General features: G+C 37.9%; 2 protein-coding genes across 10 annotated transcripts in view; one reads left to right on the top strand and one right to left on the bottom strand.

Annotated features, from left to right (window-relative positions):
• Positions 1–595: 595 nt before the first annotated feature.
• Positions 596–11,841, top strand: Mcm6 (minichromosome maintenance 6). The gene is made up of 16 exons (XM_045768590.2): positions 596–794; positions 2,416–2,559; positions 2,997–3,162; positions 3,751–3,849; positions 4,132–4,280; positions 4,548–4,693; positions 5,102–5,205; positions 6,568–6,739; positions 7,250–7,374; positions 7,860–8,093; positions 8,282–8,449; positions 8,855–8,992; positions 9,246–9,398; positions 9,618–9,777; positions 10,429–10,709; positions 11,374–11,841. The coding sequence occupies exons 1-16, from the start codon at positions 703–705 to the stop codon at positions 11,482–11,484; spliced, it is 2,442 nt and encodes an 813-aa protein (XP_045624546.1). The 5' UTR covers positions 596–702; the 3' UTR covers positions 11,485–11,841.
• A 245-nt stretch (positions 11,842–12,086) lies between these two features.
• The window catches only part of BBS9 (Bardet-Biedl syndrome 9), a 29,603-nt gene continuing 22,464 nt past the window's right edge, over positions 12,087–19,225 (bottom strand). For 5 of the 9 annotated variants that reach the window (XM_045768572.2, XM_045768575.2, XM_045768573.2 and 2 more), the window contains 3 exons: positions 18,044–18,251; positions 16,392–16,580; positions 12,087–15,279 (listed from right to left, as the gene is read on the bottom strand). In XM_045768572.2, the coding sequence (XP_045624528.1) occupies positions 14,918–15,279; positions 16,392–16,580; positions 18,044–18,251 (759 nt within the window). In that variant the 3' untranslated portion in view covers positions 12,087–14,917. The remainder of the gene's footprint in view (positions 15,280–16,391; positions 16,581–18,043; positions 18,252–19,225) is intronic. The other 4 variants (XM_045768577.2, XM_045768579.2, XM_045768576.2 and 1 more) reach the window with 4 other exon arrangements.

Below are 19,225 nucleotides of genomic sequence, written 5' to 3'. Positions count from 1 at the left end.
CAAATCATATCTTATACCTGATATATTAGATTAAGAACTTGCCCAAAAGGCTATGCGTGTTAGTGGCTTTGTAAGAATGTAAAAATATCACTAATGTAATCTCACCAACCCATTGTATCGACTTGTAAATCAAATATTATTATTATATAAATAAAATAAAAAATAATGCATAACTTACATCACAGAAACGATGCAACACTATTCAGTAAGGGCCTGACGGCTGAGTGGACAGCGCTCGGTATTCTTAGTCAAAAGGGTTCCGGGTTTGATCCCTGGTGGAAGCAGAAACAAATGGGTAGAGTTTCTTTCACCCTGATGCCCTTGTTCACCTAGCAGTAAATAGGTAGTTAAACAGCTGCTATATACAGACTGCTTCCTGGGGATGTGTGTGTGTGTGAAAATTAGGATTAAGGACTTGCCCGAAATGCTATGCATGCTAGTGGGCTATACAATAATATAAGAACTCTTGTATATATATTAAATAACACTTGCACCAGAGGTGGTACCCCTTATATATTAAATAAATAAATGCGGCAAAATAATATTGGCGCGAAGGGAGGTGAATGGAAGAGCCGGCGGGTCACGTGACTGGAGTTTGGCGCCAAAAGTAGTGTTGTTGTGAGAGAAGGAGGTGTAGTGGAGGAGCTGGTGAGGTACAGCCACTATTATACACCACAACACACCCGGGGCTGAGAGAGCACCATGGATGTCGCTGAGACACAGACGGGCCAGAGCCACGTGAAGGATGAAGTGGGAGATCGCTGTCAGAAGCTCTTCCAAGACTTCTTAGAGGAGTAGGTCCCCCCTCACTTGTGCTTTGTTGAGTCCCTTGTGGCTCCTTATTCTCGTAGATCGTCTTGGGGTGAACAAATCCACAAGGGCCGTGACGAGGATTCGAACCTGCGTTCGGGAACATCCCAGACACTGCCTTAATCGACTGAGCTACGACAGGGTAAAAAAAAAAAGAGTTGAAACCGAAGTTCTACTGAACTTACGTAGTAACGTCTTGGTGTTCCCCTATCTGTTTCTTAACTGATGGCCAGAAACTCATTCTAGAGACTGACTTGTGTAGATACAATGTTATGTGCATTGAATTTTGTAAGTTCCTTAACTACATGAATGTTGGGGTTCAGTCCTTGAGCCCATTATGTGCCTGTAACTCCACTACCACACACAGGAAGGGTATGGGGTGCATAATAAATGAACTAAGCTTATCAACCTGCAAGAAGCACGACTGTTATGTTGAGACATCATTATTATTTGAGACTTTCCTGTATCTTGACTCTGAAGTTGACTATTTTAAGCTAAACTAAAATTGAACCCAATTTTCACCTGAATGCTCCTTGTTAAACACCTCCCAAAGGAGACCTGATCAACTAGGCTGTTGATCAGCCTAGTTGATCAACAGGCCGATCAACCTTAAACAACAGCCTGACATGAATCTTATGTCAGGCTGCGAGCAGTAACATCTAACAGCCTGGTTGACCAGACCCCCAACCAGGAAGCCTGGTCAGAGACCGGGCCTTGAGGATATTGAACCTTGGAGTCAATGCAAGGTAATAAAAGTAAGGGCTACAGTCTTTAGTGGCCATAATGAGGACAGGCAGCTTGTTAAAGGCCTGTACGCTCGTTAGCCACTAGCCACATCAACATTTTTCCAGAATCTATTGTACCTTTATCAATAAATGTACTTGACAGAAAGGGTTGCCTTCTCAAAGATTTGTTGGTTTTCAACAATTTGCAAGATACAAATTTGGCAGCAAATTTTACTGCCAAATTATCAACTGGCAGATGATGTAGCCCTCTGCCTTCTCCCAGCTGGAGTGGGGGTTGAGACTGCTGACAGAGTACTTGGGTATAACACAAACAAGGAGCACCTGTTTCAAGCTTAACAAGCCTGTTTAGGACAAAACGAGATGATTTTTTCACCGACAGGGATATAAACCCACGGAACTGCTTGCCTGCCAAAGTCGTAAATGCTAAGGCACTGCTGTACTATTACAAATTCAGCTCGATAAAATAATCCGGAAAAATTGTAGGGACCTTTCACAAGCTGCTAGCTTTCTGTCCTTGTCAAACCACTGGTGATGGTATGCCAATTCTTGCAGTCTGACATACGAATCACAGCTAAAGCTATCCTCTGGAGGTGTTTATCAAGTTCTCTTGAACACTGAAAGGTTGTCTAGTTGTGCCAATTAACCAACCCTCTCGTTAAGGTAACTAAATAGTTTGGCTGGCTAGTGACTTACCTTTATAATTGTAGTATGTTTGTAAGAGCTTTAGCAGACTCTGAATGTATCTGTAAGAGCCTTAACAGTAAGTTTCTTAACTAGAAATTAAGACTAGTTTTTAACTACACGTGTCTGTATATTAAACATCGTTGCATTAGTTTTAGGCTGATGACATTTGATTCAGATTTCAGGAGGGAGGCGAAGTGAAGTATCTGGAGGATGCCCGAGATTTGGTGAAGCCGGAGCGTAATACCCTGGAAGTGTCGTTTGTTGACATTGACAAGTACAACCAAAACTTGGCTACAACTGTTGTTGAAGAATACTACAGGTAGTCCCAGGATGATCAAAATTATTTTTTGTCACTTGTAAATGGCTTTTAAGTTTAGTTTTTAGAATTGTTTTTATTTACTAATACTGTATGGACTTTATATGCAGTTAATCATGATTTCCAATATTGTTTGGTTAATGCATGTTGGCACTGGTGACTTGTACTGTACCAGAAATTAATTGAATAATTATCTGTAGCTTTGCAGAAGATTTTTACTAATGGTTTAAAGAGCTTTCTTTAAAACGGTTGACATGATAATTTTGCAATAAAGTAAGATATGAATTTGAGCAGATTTGTTTTCAGTATTTTGTTCTGTCCTTGCTTTTACATTACTATATTATTTTATTTTTTAATTTCTCATTTTGGACTCTTAGTTAACCAATCTTTTTGCCATTTTCTTTTTAATTATTATTTTACTATATGCATTTTACCATCAGGGTATATCCATTCCTGTGTCGGTCTGTACGCAACTTTGTGAGAGATCATGCAGAAGTTACCGTTGAAAAAGAATACTATGTGAGCTTAATTGATGTTCCCACAAGACATAAAATTCGTGAACTGACCACACACAAAATTGGTACTTTAGTTCGCATATCTGGACAGGTAAGAAAATATTACTGGGATTGTCAGTATGATGTGATCAGGCATAAAACACCTTATATTATCTTTGATTTTAGACATGTATAAAATTTAGATGATGACAACTTTTAAATGGGCAAATTATGAGGGGAATAAAATGCCATAATTAGTTTATTTAGGTAAAAAAGATGGATTTTGTATTCCTTTCCCTTTAGCCGACACCTGCTTTTCAGATTTTTCCAACATAAAAAAGTAAATATTTCCCCGGAGAATGTTATCTAAAGACATAGAAATATCATTAATATTTTTTAAATTTTTTATCGATATAATAACTTTCGCCACCAACTTTACACGAAGTGTAAGTATAAGAATATTACCATTTGGGAACATTAAGTTTATGACAAATATTGTAGTTAATTTTTCTCTGACAGTGACAGATAATATTGTGCTGTATAGTACTGTATTCTGTATGCAGTAGTATAAAAAGAAAACGGGTAATCCTAAGATTTTAACAAAATTTATATATATATGCTTGAGAAAAATCCTTCAACTCATTATCTCTACTAGATTTACATTTCCGTTATAATTCAGTTTAAATATGTTTATGTGCAGGTTGTCCGTACCCATCCCGTCCATCCGGAACTAGTTGCTGGAACCTTCATCTGTCTCGATTGTCAGAGTGTTATTAAGGATGTGGAGCAACAGTTTAAGGTAAGGGATAAGAATACCTGTAATTGTATTGCAAAATCTAGCAGTAGGGCATTACTTTTCATTTGTGAACATAAAACTTAACCGTGTAAAGAATTTCTTCTAAATGTTTGTTACCGTACATCTTTGCGCTAAGAGACATGGTACGTGGTCCAGGCGAGCTCGAAATATACCTAGATATATGTGGGGTATAAGTGTTTTCTATGCAGATTTTGGTATGATAAATTAAAAACTGTCAGCCAGTATTTTAAATACAGTACTGTAATAGCCTCTTTCATATTTCAGTATACCCAGCCAACAATCTGCCGAAATCCTGTCTGTAGTAACCGTGCACGCTTTGTGCTCGACACAAACAAAAGTCGGTTTGTGGATTTCCAGAAGGTTCGCATACAGGAAGTCCAAGCTGAACTGCCAAGGGGGTGCATCCCACGCAGGTAATGTGAGGTAGTTACTGGCATTTTTTAATCAATGTATACATTGTTAATTGCTTGACTTATTGTCAAGCATTAGGCAAAAATTAATGTCAGTCTCTTATCAGTTGTTCAATTACTGTACCTTGCCAATTTGCTCATCTGTACTGTACTGCAGAAAATGTTTACAATGTGGCCGAGAACAATTAACTATGAAACATGGAATGAAAGTTAGGTTTTTGTCTGTTCTGGTCTGTGTGGGTTGGGTTATTTATACACTATTTTTTCCAGTGTTGAAATAGTAGTTCGTGCCGAGGCTGTGGAGAGGGCGCAGGCAGGTGACCGCTGCGACTTCACAGGAACTTTGATTGTAGTGCCCGACGTGTCGGCCTTAAACCTACCTGGTGCTCGGGCCGAGAGTTCTGCCAGGCATAAGGGTGTGTAGTGGGTAACTGTAGATTATTTTCAATGTGATAATTATTTTGATGGTTTGCAAGAATCTCTAAATGATGGAATTTAGGAATGTAAAGTTACCAATTTGTTTTGCAAGGATATGAAAGTAGTTTTTAGTGTGTAGAGTGACTGAATTGCTATACTGTACCTTGGTAAAATGTGACTTCATTTAGAAGTGGTGATGATCCAAGAATCGGATATTCCCAAAATAAAATATATGTACCTTTTAACTAATTGAATAATTTGCATACCTGAAATGCTTTCTATTTCCATTAAAGTGTTGTGCAATATTGCCTTCTGATCACTTTGGTTTCTCACTTGGTTATATGTGATCACAAGTGTGCCGTTGTCATTTCTTGTATGGTAACAGGAGTTTGTCACTCGATCCTTAGGTGAAGACAGCGAAGGAGTAACGGGCCTCAAGGCACTTGGTGTGCGAGATCTCAACTACAGAATGGCATTCTTGGCTTGTTCTATCACGCCCACCAACCCGAAGGTTAGTTAGTCCTCTTCAGTTTTCATTTACATTGACCTGTTAAAAATTCCCATTTACATTGACCTGTTAAAAGTTCCCTGTACAGTACTTTTTCCATACTATTGTGGTATCTCCTCATTGCACTGTTTTAACTATAAATGGTTATCTTGAGGTCATCTTGAGATGATTTCGGGGCTTTAGTGTCCCCGCGGCCCGGTCCTCGACCAGGCCTCCACCCCCAGGAAGCAGCCCGTGACAGCTGACTAACTTCCAGGTACCTATTTACTGCTAGGTAACAGGGGCATTCAGGGTGAAAGAAACTTTGCCCATTTGTTTCTGCCTCGTGTGGGAATCGAACCCGCGCCACAGAATTAAGAGTCCTGCGCGCTATCCACCAGGCTACGAGGCCACTCGTAGCCTGGTGGCTACGGTTAAACTACGGTGGCCTCGTAGCGGTTAAACACAGTCTATATTGTAGTTACAACCATCCCTTCCATTTATAGCAGTGGTGCTTGGCCTTTGAACTAAATATTAATGAGTCAAAATATATAATAAGGGTACTTGTACACTGTGCCACGTGAATTTTGGTTAGGAAAATAATTATGGGTGTTTTGTCAAAATGTATGCAAAAACTTTAGTGCAATTAAATCTATTTTGAAGGATGGCATTCTGCAAAGGTATTTACTCATACAAAGCACTATAAAAGCATTAAAAAATATTGAATCTAAAGTGGGATTGAACCTGTATCCCCGAACTTCTCAGACACATGCGCCACTAACAACTTGGACTGGATGGTAGGGCGACGGCCTTCTCACAGGTTGACGTTGAACCCCCCCCCCCCTCCCCCTTCTACCCTGACCACCAAAGTAGTTGGACACCATTCCTTTCCTTAGTCATATCCCAAATCCTTATCCTTGCATCCCTTTCAAGTGCAAGGCTCCGCCAGAACCTCCCTATCATGTACCCCACCTTACTAGTATGTCGCTTCTGGTCTTCACAATCTCTACTTCCTTAGCTGGGTCTGTGCCCCTCTTATTCTTCTATACACTTCCATTTGGACAGCTAATTGGCAACTCCCATTTTACACTTCAATCCTAAACTCATTGTATCCAATCCCTTTAAAGTGCTATCTAGTCCTAATGGCTTAACACTCGTGATAATTACCTTGCCTATTGTGGTCCAGTCAGTAGTGAATGTGCTTCGAGGAGTTCAGGGATACTGGTTCGACCCATCTCATGGTTTCCATATTTTTCAGATATCACGGTCTTGTGTTTTTATTGTGCATACAGTATAGTGTATTTTGTAAACTTTTTCTTGTGCACTGGAGAATGGGCTGTCAAATGTAGGTATAATAACAAACTAATGCGGAAATTCTTGAATCAGTTTGGTGGAAAGGAGATTCGTGGGGAAGAGATGACTGCTGAAGGAATCAAGAGACAGATGACAGAGCTTGAGTGGAATAAAGTGTATGAAATGTCTCGAGACAAGAATCTTTACCAGAATCTTATATCATCCTTGTTCCCAACTATTCATGGCAACGATGAAGTCAAGAGAGGTGCGTAAATATTTTTTTTTGTGCCTGAAACATATTTTCAGGATATATTATTGAATGAAGTCCTGGACTTCAGACCCAGACTAATAAAATGAAAAATGTATTGTTAAACAAATATACAATATAAAACTATTCTATATACGCTTACATGGAAATTTAAAAAATATTACATACTTCAGATTTTCATCAGTTTAGTCTTGAGGCATATACATTGCATGTAACCTAGAAGGGGTACCACCTCTGGTGCAAGTGTAGGGACCCATAGCTTCAGAGAAGAAAATAGGTACTTCAGAGAAGAAAAGTACTCTGAGAAGACCTTGTGAATCCTCACTAAACACTTTGATATTTTCTTCTCCTACCACCCCTATTCTTTTGGTTTGTGTGAATATATATCTAACTATTTGAAAATTTCTTTACACAAAAAGGGTTACAACATGTTGCATGTAATGTATTACTTTTTTTCATACTGTGAGTATTTTATCCTAGCACTTATTCCCCACGTTGATAATACAGGAATCCTGTTGATGATGTTTGGAGGCGTTCCCAAGACAACTATGGAAGGTACAACACTTCGTGGTGATATTAACGTGTGTGTGGTTGGCGATCCATCTACAGCCAAATCCCAGTTTCTCAAACAGGTGAATAAACAGTTGTAACAAATGTACTCCTTTGAACTTTTGGAACTCCAGTTAGTTGCCTTAGGGCAGTGGTTTCCAACCCTTTTGGACTTGTAATTCAATTTTCTAATACTGGACTCGATAGACTCGCAACACCCTTTTCCCCGCAATGCTTTCGGAGTTGAAAAAATTGCCTAATCAGGATACTCAAACTTGCTAATTCTCAGTGATTTAGATATTGGTACTGTACTCTGAATTAAAGTTACAGGACCCGCCAGTTGGAAACCACTTCCTTAGGGTATTGTTGTGCCATAGAAAAAATTATTTCCCCGTTTTAATATTTATACAATTTTTAGAAGCGCCTTATTGTTTTGACTTTAAAATGACTGCACTTCATATCATCATAAAGGAAATTTAAAAACATTGTTTATCATGTGTATGAAATGCATATATATTAAACATGTATATTGTACTGAAGTTCATATATAGATATTACTCTTCTCTAGGTGGCTGACTTCAGTCCACGAGCAGTTTATACCTCTGGTAAGGCATCTTCGGCTGCTGGTTTGACAGCAGCTGTTGTTAAAGATGAAGAATCCCATGAATTTGTCATAGAGGCTGGTGCTCTCATGTTGGCTGACAATGGTGTGTGTTGTATTGATGAGTTTGACAAGATGGATGTTAGAGATCAGGTTGCCATTCACGAGGCCATGGAACAGCAGACGATCTCAATTACTAAGGTAAGTTATTATGCATTTGTTTAATTGCAAATTAAGATTGGCTAATTTTGTGCGAGTGACTGGTCAGGTATAGTGGTTGTGCGCGTTGAGTGGTAGTTTGAGAATGCTAATTGGTGGTTCTTGGGTTGACAATTAGTGTCTGATACAATTTAGTTTTTTTAATGTACTTATTTATTTTATTTTGACAGGCGGGTGTGAAAGCTACATTGAATGCACGTACTTCAATTTTGGCTGCTGCGAACCCAATTGGTGGTCGCTATGACCGGACGAAGTCACTCCGGCAGAATATTGCCCTTTCGGCGCCTATTATGTCACGATTCGATCTCTTCTTCATTCTTGTAGATGAGTGTAATGAGGTATGTATTGTGCATAAACATTTGTTCATGCTATCCATGTTAAAGGTGTTCAACTTTTTAAATTTAGATAAATTCAATTAAATAATTTAGTTGGTTCTTGTTCACAAAGAAAATTGGCTTGATCTTTAAAATGTAATGAATGGTATCTTTATAGTTTATATTTAAGATTTCTTTAGTACAAATTTTAGTTTATATAAAACAATAGATTCCATATATTTATAGTTGTTGGGTTTTGAAGCTAAAATCTTGCCTTATAACTGTGATGATTTAGCATTTTATAAATATGTAAAATGTCATTGTATATTAAAATTAAGAGTATTTTAGAATTACATTTGTTGTTTTTATTAAATTGAGCATAGTTAGTGGTATGATGAGTTGAATCTTAATTTGAGATCCCTATAACAGGTAACAGACTATGCTATTGCCCGGCGAATTGTTGATCTACATTGTCGGAATGAAGAGAGCATTGACAGAACATATTCTCTGGAGGAAATTCAGCGCTACATTATGTTTGCCAGACAGTTCAAGCCAAAGCTTAATAAGGTAAGACTTTTATTTTTCATCATTTTGAATAGATAATTTAAGTTGCTAGAGTTGTAATGCTAATATTGTTCATGAGCATTTATCTATTGGTGTCTACAGGTGAGATTCGGCTCTTTTTAGGCTCTGTTTCCTTACTCTATAAACAGTATCATTAACACACTAATTGAGGCATCTATACCTACTTTCTCTCTACTGAATGCTAGAAAAGGTTGCCTGCAATCAAAAATATAAAAAAAAATCTTTGTCCTTCTAGGAAGCTAGCGAGTACTTGGTGGAACAGTACCGCGGTCTTCGTCAACGTGACTGTTCTGGGGCTGCAAAATCCTCATGGCGCATTACTGTACGTCAGCTCGAGTCCATGATTCGATTGTCTGAGGGCATGGCTAGAATGCATTGTTCAGATGAGGTAAGGACTCTTATTTGGTATACTGTATTCCAAAAGTATTTGTACTGTACTGTGTATCATTCCAAAATTTTCTATATACTGTAGTGTAAATGTGGTACATTATGGAAAAAAAAATATATGTAACTTGCTTTTAAAACTAAATGAACCAACCCATATTAATTTTCTAGATACTGTATTCTTAGTCTGCAGCTTTATAGCACGTTGAATCTTTTCTTCAAGGTAAAACCGAAACATGTAAAAGAAGCATACCGGCTGCTTAATAAATCCATCATTCGTGTTGAACAACCAGATGTCCATCTAGAAGATGTTGAAGAGGAACAGGAGGTGGAGGAGCCCATGGAGACGGACGAGAACAGGGATCCGAATGGTCAAATTAATGGTAAGTTACAAATGTAGATGATGCATACAAAGTAGGTCGTATGCATCCTGTGACTGTTTCTAGTTTTGTTTTGTTTATCATTATTGTGTTCCACTTTGATGTGGCAGGAAGGCATCAGCCTTGAGGAAATGGATTCCAGCAAAGGATACTCCAAAAGAAAGCCATTCGGTGCTGTTTGACAGACAGGGGATATCTTCCCCGAGTATGTTGTGATCAATTTCAATTGCACATCTTTCGGTGTCAAATGGTTATTATTGCTGGCACCGTGTGCACCTTTCTCGTGTGTTAAGAGTTCACAATTCAAATTGCTTGCAACAATGATTTTGTAATGTCCTGGCATCGGATCTTGCTCAGTATTGCTCAAAAAATAAAAAATACTTTATTTTCACTTCATTAATCTTGTGAAATTACCACCACCTTAACACTTTTAAAATTTGAATTTCACACACAAGCACCTTTAACTAAACTACTGTAGTAAGCCATTTCGTGAAATACATCTCCCAGTATTCATTAAAAGGTCAACTATTTTTTTTAGTCCTGTTTTCATTTAAATATTACTGTAGTAAAATTGGATAAGGTGAGTAAGTAAGTATTTTATAAAAAATGTATATTAAATTCAAAACAAATTAGTTAATTGTGCTTATTTTACAGGTACAAATGATGAGGGAGATGGAGCCACGTCTGATGCCTTAAAGAAGAAGAAATTGAAGCTGTCCTATGAAGCTTACCGTAGCATGTCGAACCTTCTGATCATGCACATGCGGAATGAGGAGCAGCGCCTTGAGGAAGACGAGTCTGAAACTTCCGGGCTGAGGAGATCGGCTATTATAAACTGGTACTTAAATGAGATCAGTGGAGACATTGAGTCCGAGGCAGAGCTGGTAGAAAAGAAGATGGTTGTTGAGAAAGTTCTTGACAGACTGATGTATCATGTAAGTTGCAATTTATTTCGACCAGATAAATTGACTCTTAAGTTTTGTCTGAATATATATTAGACTGTACTACATCTTTGTATAGTTTACCAGTTATGATTTTACACCTGGGTTCTAAAATATCCCAAAGTTAAGCCATTGCTAAAAACACCATAAAGTTATTTGCTCCCGTAAAAAATGTGTTTAATGGCTTATACATTTCCCATCAATATTTTAGTACCACTGTATATAGTTTTATTTTTCTATCTAATATGATGCTCATTTCTCTGATATATTGGTAAGGGGGCAATGAAATATTTTGACATCCAGGGCTTGCCTGGATTTCAAAGGGTAAAGGGGTTTCAAACAGCAATAGACCATTAGATCCACACGAAGCTGTTTAATGTAAGGCTTAGGAGTTATGAACGTAGATTTGCAAATTCAAGTTCATGAGCAAATTAATAGTTGACCCATTCCCATGTTTGTAACACCTGGCTCCTGCTGATTTTTTCACCGATGCGTCATATTAGTGTGATTTCATTGTGTATGTATGCCTGGCTCCTACTTTTCAGCAGAGAGCTTAGTTTCCTCCTCCCCACCAACAAACAAATTCTAGAGAATCCAGATGTGCTTTTAAGTCTTGTATCTTTGGTTCACTTCACTCATTATATACTTTTCTTGACAGGATCAAGTAATCATCCCATTGACCAGTAGCGGCTTGAAGGGTTCTGCAGCGGCCACTGAAGATGACGACCCCGAGCTTCTAGTGCATCCTAATTATATCTTGGATTCATAAGTTCAGGCATGGAAATGTAACTTATGCTTCGCCATTCCTCCGCTCCCTAGCTATTACTACAATTTCATTCTATTATACCATCTGTTTGTCTTGCATTTTTAAAATGTTATTGAATACTTAAGCATAGATTAGTTTTCTGTCCTGTGTAATAATTCTGGTTAGTAGGGTAGTGCTATAATTTTTTCAAAACAATCAATTTGTACAAAGTCAGGACATTAAAGTATAACCATTTTCCTGTAATAACTAAATATGGATTTTGTTCTATTGCAATGAAAATGCTGCCAACAAAAATTTAATTGTTTTCAAGACTAGCATGTAAATATCCCTATATTAAATACATATTTTATATATGAAAAATCTTTTATTAATGACTCCCTTAAACTTTAACGGATTTTCAGAGGTGACCGATGTTGATTTTATGCTGAATAAGTAATAGCATAAATTCCATAATAAAATAGTAATACTAGCTTATTTACATGGAAGATTAATTAAGGGATTTAATTTTGATCTTACCCACTGATCTTTGCTAGAAAATAGAGGGCAAATATTGAGACACTTGATGCCTTTGCAAAGGGATCTTTGCATAAAAAAAAAAGAATACAAACAGTATTTCATATCCCAAACAAGTTTATTTGCCTGAATATGCAATAATATTCGACAGTAAAATGGGGGCTTTACAATCCCTTTATCCTCAAATATACCGATTACTAGACTAACAATAAGTAATTGTCAAAAGAAGGCACCAAGCTGGGAAGGCCATGTAGCACCATCCAATGTGCGGAATAATCAGAGGGCGCTAAATATCGCAAACGATGCACATAGGCAAACGATATAATTACCAGTTAGCTGGAAGGCTATACTGTATACCACTATCAGCGAGAGCAGAAAGATAATCAAATGACTAGGTATCATGGACTTTTTTTGTTTAATTTGGGCATTCTATGAGGTGATAATAAATGAACTGGCTATTTTAAGAAGAGGAAAAACCTATGAATACAGTATCAAAATAAACAGGTTTTGATAGGTATAAGGATCTGCATCGATAAGTCAATTTAAACATTAACCTATTTACGCAATTTGAATGTAAAGTAAAACATACTGAGCATTACTGTATACTTTTAAGATGTTACATGTATCAATACATAATACCTTAATAAAAATTAAGACAAGTAAAATATACAAAATGTGTGTGTGTGTGTATATATACTTATATAAACTGATTTCATAATTGGCATCTAAGCTACTAGCTAACATTTTGTATTCTTATTGCAAGAAACATACAAATGCCAGCAAGTCGTCAAATAATTTAGTGCAAGAATATTTGAGAGGCATTTGCGGTATATGAAGGACAGCATGAACCTTGAATGACAATTTTGCTTGTAAGTAATAAGACTTGTCGGCATTTATCTACTTTACATTACCTCACGTGTGTGTTCTGGGTTGAATAGAGTGAAATGACATTTTGGTCTGTTCTCATCCTTATCAAATTTGTGTTTATTTCTTTCAACTACCTTCCTTACTGCGACTTATTTTCCATTCTTCCATGAACATGGGAGACGAGGCAACGATGATGATTTGAAAGACTGTGGTAAAACACCGGTACAACGAGGCGCATGACTGACTAGATAATATTGGACTAGAGAACATGTATAGAATTGACTAGAAAACATGGTAAATAGTAGTGAAGAATTACTTAAATATTGCACAACATACAGTATCTCCAAAAGGTAAAATAGGCAGTTTCAATTTCTTAAGCCAATAGGACTACAATATAGCACTTAGAAGGGATAAAGATAGGAAGGAGCAATGGGATGTGACCAACCATTTGGGCCACCGAGAATTGGTTGCTGGCCCTCTAAGAAGTGAAGCCATCACTGTACCAAACATTCAAAGTGGATGGACATGTATACAGTACTGTACATTATATATATAGTGTATGTATACATGTATGAAATAAAGTGTTAGGAAAGCAAATATCAGTGTTATGCACTAAAATAAAACAAAAGTTCATATCAATTACAGTACATGAAATGGCTTCCTAATAAGTAAGGGTTAGTGTGCATGTTGTGTTGTACGTGCTATCACACTGAGCAAAAGTGCTGTACGAGCCAATAACTTTATGATAGCAGCTTATGTGTGATAAAAAGACCACCAAGATCCCAGCTACAATATTCTACTACACAAGAGGAATGCCTGGTATCAGACATTTTTAGTACAGCACTGCAATTAACCATACAAAATATAATATTTTTGCTACAACTAATTATTACAGCACAAATTTTACTTGTACAAACCCAATTAAAATGCAGTACTTTAATTTTGTAAAGAAAATACCTTACAAGGACAAGCTTTTACTGAAGACCATTCTTTACGTGGGATGAGCTGTAGTAAAGATTCTTGTGTAGTGGTGCTCTTGCAAAGCCTTGTTTTCATAAAGATCATTTCTGTAGAAATTATTCCTTGTAAATCTTTGTTCTGAGAAAGGCTTGCTTTTATAAAGCCTTGTGTAGTAGGCCTGGTCAAAGACTGGAGTGCAGGGACATTGAGATCTGAAATCGTCGCAAGGTAAGGTAGGATTCTTCACCTTTTACCTATTAGTTATGGCAATTGTATCATCTTTGGGCTGAGACTATAAGGAAGGCTCATTTACTGACCTTACCTCTTCTGGATTCTTGAGTTGATTTCGGGGCTTTAGTGTCCCTGCGGCCCGATCCTGGACCAGGCCTCCACCCCCTAGGAAGCAGCCTGTGACAGCTGACTAACTCAGAGGTACCTATTTACTGCTAGGTAACAGGGGCATAGAGTGAAAGAAACTCTGCCCATCGTTTCTCGCCGGCACCCGGGACCATAGGATCACGTGTCCAGCATGCTGTCCGCTCAGCCGGCCGGATTATAAATCTATTAGTAACTTTGGCTGATTGACAATAATAATCATCACAGCTGGTTGGATAGATAAACAAGCAATATGCAAGTAACTATCCAAAGAAGGCACCAAGCCAATGACACACTCACTAGTTGAGAGGCGGGACCAAAGAGCCAAAGCTCAACCCCCGCAGCACTTAGACGAGTACATAAACACTTCAACACTGACGATCCAAGCAGTTGTTTCCTGCTGAATGACCATCACAATCATCATCATTAAACAACATCCCTGCAAAAGAAATGGACTCTGCCTGATTTGCAGCGTGATTATAAAGGTATGGACAACATATAACACTACGGGAAACACACAAAACTACCTGGAATGTTAACATTTCCATTAGTGGCTTTTCGATGGGTGAACTGTGGCGTCTCCAAAGAAGCAATGCTTTTTTACACATGAAATGAGAGGGTACCTTTGAGGTGACGAAGATTAACCACTCTCTCCTAATTTTATAATTCATACGCTGATATACCATACCTGCCTGCCTGTACATATTCACAAGAGGCCCATCTACCATATATCATCAGTACTTTCTATTGTATAAATATCCGAGGGACTCTCAATAATGTTTTCCTTCAAAGGCCCTTTAGCATCTTTTAAATTTTCAGAAAGGAGTGCAGTAGGCTCTACTGAAGGCTGTTCTGGTGATGGTGTTTCATTTCTATCAGTTTCCTCATGAACTGGGCTGTGGGAGTTGCTGGGCATGTCACTGTCTTCAGCAACAGGATCTTCAGGAATACTGCTGAAGCTACTCTGGTGAACAAATTCCGTCGTGTTCACCAGGCCTTCAGAATCTGCATCAACGTTGTCATCTGAAAGCACGTCTTGGGATGACGTATTTGTAGTCTGAGTGTCATCCACAATACTTGACTCTAAAAAGCAAGACAATTATTACCATACTTCAGTACATAATAAATATTATATCTTTTGAAAAAAATTGCTACTTAAGTAGATATACAGTTTAACCACATTTCTACATGACATCAATCTGATAAAATCGATTCCACATGGTCAAATAACAGACCACTATGTACTGTACAGGTATTAAATGTTTAGCAGTAAAACAAAAGCAGGTCAAAGGTGAAACTATGCCAAACAACTTGTAAAATTAAGCTGCTGATGACAGCAGCAGCTCTACCAAGCCTGAATGATACGGAGCAACAGTATGTGGCACAAGTCTATCCATAAACAACCAACACAAAAACAAATGGGCAACAGGTACAGAAATAGAGGACAAGTGATAAGATAAAAAAACAGAAGCACCAAGAAATCTCATACTGTTGCTGTAACGAGAGCTGCACAAATGTGAGGTGGGTGACTTACTATGCACTCCAGAACAAACCTCCTCCGACTGATCCAAAGCAGCTTTGAAATATCTGTGATGCCGACACAACTGGTTTGTTCGAGTCCCTAAATTCAAAATGGTTGTGTAATTCCTTCTTGTATTTGTTTGAGTGCCACTTGACTTTAAAAGTGTCCCCTAATATAAATTGCTATAATTTAAATGTTAAGTGTCACCCCCATACAATGTATACTTGGTCTTAATTACTCCTCTCTCCCTGCGCTTCCTCCTTGCCTCTGTGGCCCTGGCTCTCTCCTCCTTCATCCTGTCCCTCTGCAGGAATACTTTTTATATATATACTTAAGTAGTAGATGAGTGTTTTAGTGCTGGTACCCTTTTTTTTAATAATGAGCGTCTAAATTATATATTGAATGAATGAGTGATAAATTATATCTATAACCTATCATTATTGTATATTGCTTCCCCTCTGATCTCTGGGCTGATGCCTCCTCACTTCATGAAAGAGCAAAATAGATAATAAAAATGATTATGTTGAGAGTTATGTCCAAAACCCTTGGTTTTATATAATATACAATTTCTACACCTACTAATTAACCATTGTAATGTGTTCTTTTGTATTTTTATAAGTAAAATATTATTACAGTATTATTGTCAAGAAATACACTTCAAAACAATTCTCACCTCCATCTGTGGGCATGCGACCAGGACCCTTGCGAGCAGACATGATACGTGCTGATCTAACTCTGGCTGATCGAGCTCGATCCTCTCCCAGTCGAGATCCGAGAGGAACATCGGTCGAGTCCTCTGTTGTTAAGGCTGGGGTCTCTATCAAGTCATCTTCATCTTTATAAAATGTTTCTTCACGAGTATCTGATGGCAAGTTTTGTATATCACACATATAAACAACCGTCCTTAAAGCGATATATAACACACCCGAAACGTGGAAGACATGAAGCATAGTAATTTTCTACCTATACAAGCTGTGACCTTAACCTATCGAGTGTCAGAATGTAATGCCATTTATATTTTGTTGCAATGATTAATTCAACAAAATCTAAGCAGAATCAATCTAAAAGTATCAAGATTAAAGCACAAAAGCAAAAGTAGACAAATAGCCAACAATGAACATCACAACACTGAAGCATAATTAAGTTAACGTGGCTGAAGAAATGATGACGATACCACAACTTAGAATACGGAGAAGCGACGATGTTTTTGGTCCATCCTGGACCGTTATCAATTCATTACACGACTTGATAATGGTCCAGGACGGACCGAAATCCCGTCGCTTATCCATCTTCCGAGTTGTGGTTTGGTCATCATCTTGTGCATATACAAGAACTGACCAAGATATCGCCATAATATCTTACACAGAAACACTAATAGAAAAATTGCATTTCTTCCCGTGTTTAGTGCAAGTATTTTATGAATTAGGAGATTTTTCAGCATTCCGGGGTAAAAAATGGTACAGTTTCCTAGTATAGGATACAGTATGACAATGTTTGGTTTACAGCAGCTGTATTAGCTTTCATAAGAAAAGCTTCAGATTGGTTGAACTTGCTCAATTTGAAAAACAGTTAATCAAAATTGCAAAGGAGTCAGTTTATTTGTGCTAATAAAAGTTCAAAAGTTGTCAGCCTAGAACAGAAAAGTAACATTAAATTTTCCAAAGTAGAGCATACTAGGGGTGGGAGATGCAGATATTTCTGTACTCAGGGTGGGAGAGGCAGTTATTTCGAGAAGCAGTTATTTCTAAAGCCAGCGCAGGCATGGTAGTTATTCTGAAGCCCAGGGTGGGCTTAGGCTGAAGATGGATTGCCAGATTATGAGAGGTAACTATTCTAAAAAAAAAAAGTAACAAAGCTTAACTTTATAATAGGCATGCAAAACCTATTTTTGGGCTATGTAATAGAGTTCTTACATTCTTGTAAAGCCACTAGTACGCATAGCATTTTGGGCAGGTTCTTAATCCTAATTTTCCCTGGAATAAGATCTGTGAAATCATTTAACCAGGTGCCCATTCACTGCTGGGTGAACAGAGGCTACAGTTAAGGATCGACGTCTAGTCCATCCTTCTCGGCCTGGATATGAACCCAGACCAAATTACTCGTGAAGGGCCGGGCGAGTGTTTTACCACTGCACCACGGGGACGGCAGCTGGGATGTTAAGACATCAGACAATGTGTCACTGTATGTCAGTCAAAGTCCAGTTATAGTTTTGTAATATTGTACACACGTCACACTGTCAGCTGGTCGAAATCAAGAAATGCCCGATGCCTTCAACACAACTTATGCATTCAATATAAAATATATCATTAAAAAATTTTTGATTACCTGTGGTAGGTGAGGGTGCTGGAGCATCAAGGCTGAGTTCAACTCTGCCTTTGGTCACCTTATCCAAAAGGAGAGCCAAATGCTTTTTCAGCTTCGTTGTGTCGGCGGGCACAGTCAGCTCGGGGGTGGACGTAGCATCGCGGGGTCCTCTGCCCAGTATTGTTCTCAGCAAGAAGGTCACACTGGCATCGGTTATCTCCTCCCAGCCCTGTAGATAACAAAATCAAAGCTTTTCTAAATACAAAAATATATACACTTAGAAATAATGTTAAGGAATCTGTTGATGGCCTAACTGAAGTAAAACAATAACATATTTATTTCCAAATGTATAAACTACACAAATCACTGCTAGTGATAAGCAACTGATAGCTGCACAATCCATGAATCAAATAATGAACAGACAATACCAAATATTTTGCTACTTAGGATGCATGTGATTAATAATGCCTGGAGTTCATTATGATAAAAAGCATGGAATAAAATTGGAGAGATTACATTCCCAGCATCACATACTGTCTGAATTTTCTCTACGTGATAAAATTAATGGTTACTTAACAGTTGTTTTAGCAAAAGATTCCTTGCAACATTACCAAAAAATTATCAATGATCCTTGTCATAAAACCTTTATTCTTGAAGAATGTTTTGTTCTGCAAGATTTTCTCATCTAGGACATTGTGTATGACTTTATGCAATACGTGTCTGACACGTATGGTCAATGAAAGGATGATGAAGGGTAACCTCTACTAATCTCAAGTCATTGCAAGATTATTGCTATTACACAATGAAATCACACTAACGTGATATATATCAATGAGAGAAAATTAACTGGAGCTCTGAGGTGACTTGAACCTGCGACCAAGGCATACTCCCAGCTGCTCACCTTACCAATGTGCCACCCTGACTTGTTAAAAGTTATACAACCTGAATTCCACTGAAACCTCTTTTTACCAATTCAGGGTGGTACAGTGGTAAAGTGAGTGGCTGGGAGTGACCTTGGCCATGGGGTTCGAATCACCTCAGAGCTCCAGCTGATTTTCTCATTATTGCTATTCTTCAGTTATAGGTTAGACGGGCTATAGACTTCTTTCCTATAACTTTTCATCACTCCAGATAAACATTCAAAAGCATGCAAATACGAGTGCATACAGTTTGCAAGTTATACATATATACTACCTGAAATGC

This window comes from Procambarus clarkii, chromosome 61 (genome assembly GCF_040958095.1).
Source record: "Procambarus clarkii isolate CNS0578487 chromosome 61, FALCON_Pclarkii_2.0, whole genome shotgun sequence".
Taxonomy (NCBI): domain Eukaryota; kingdom Metazoa; phylum Arthropoda; class Malacostraca; order Decapoda; family Cambaridae; genus Procambarus; species Procambarus clarkii.
The sequence above is the reverse complement of the archived record's forward strand: the minus strand, read 5'-3'. Positions and strand labels throughout refer to the sequence as shown.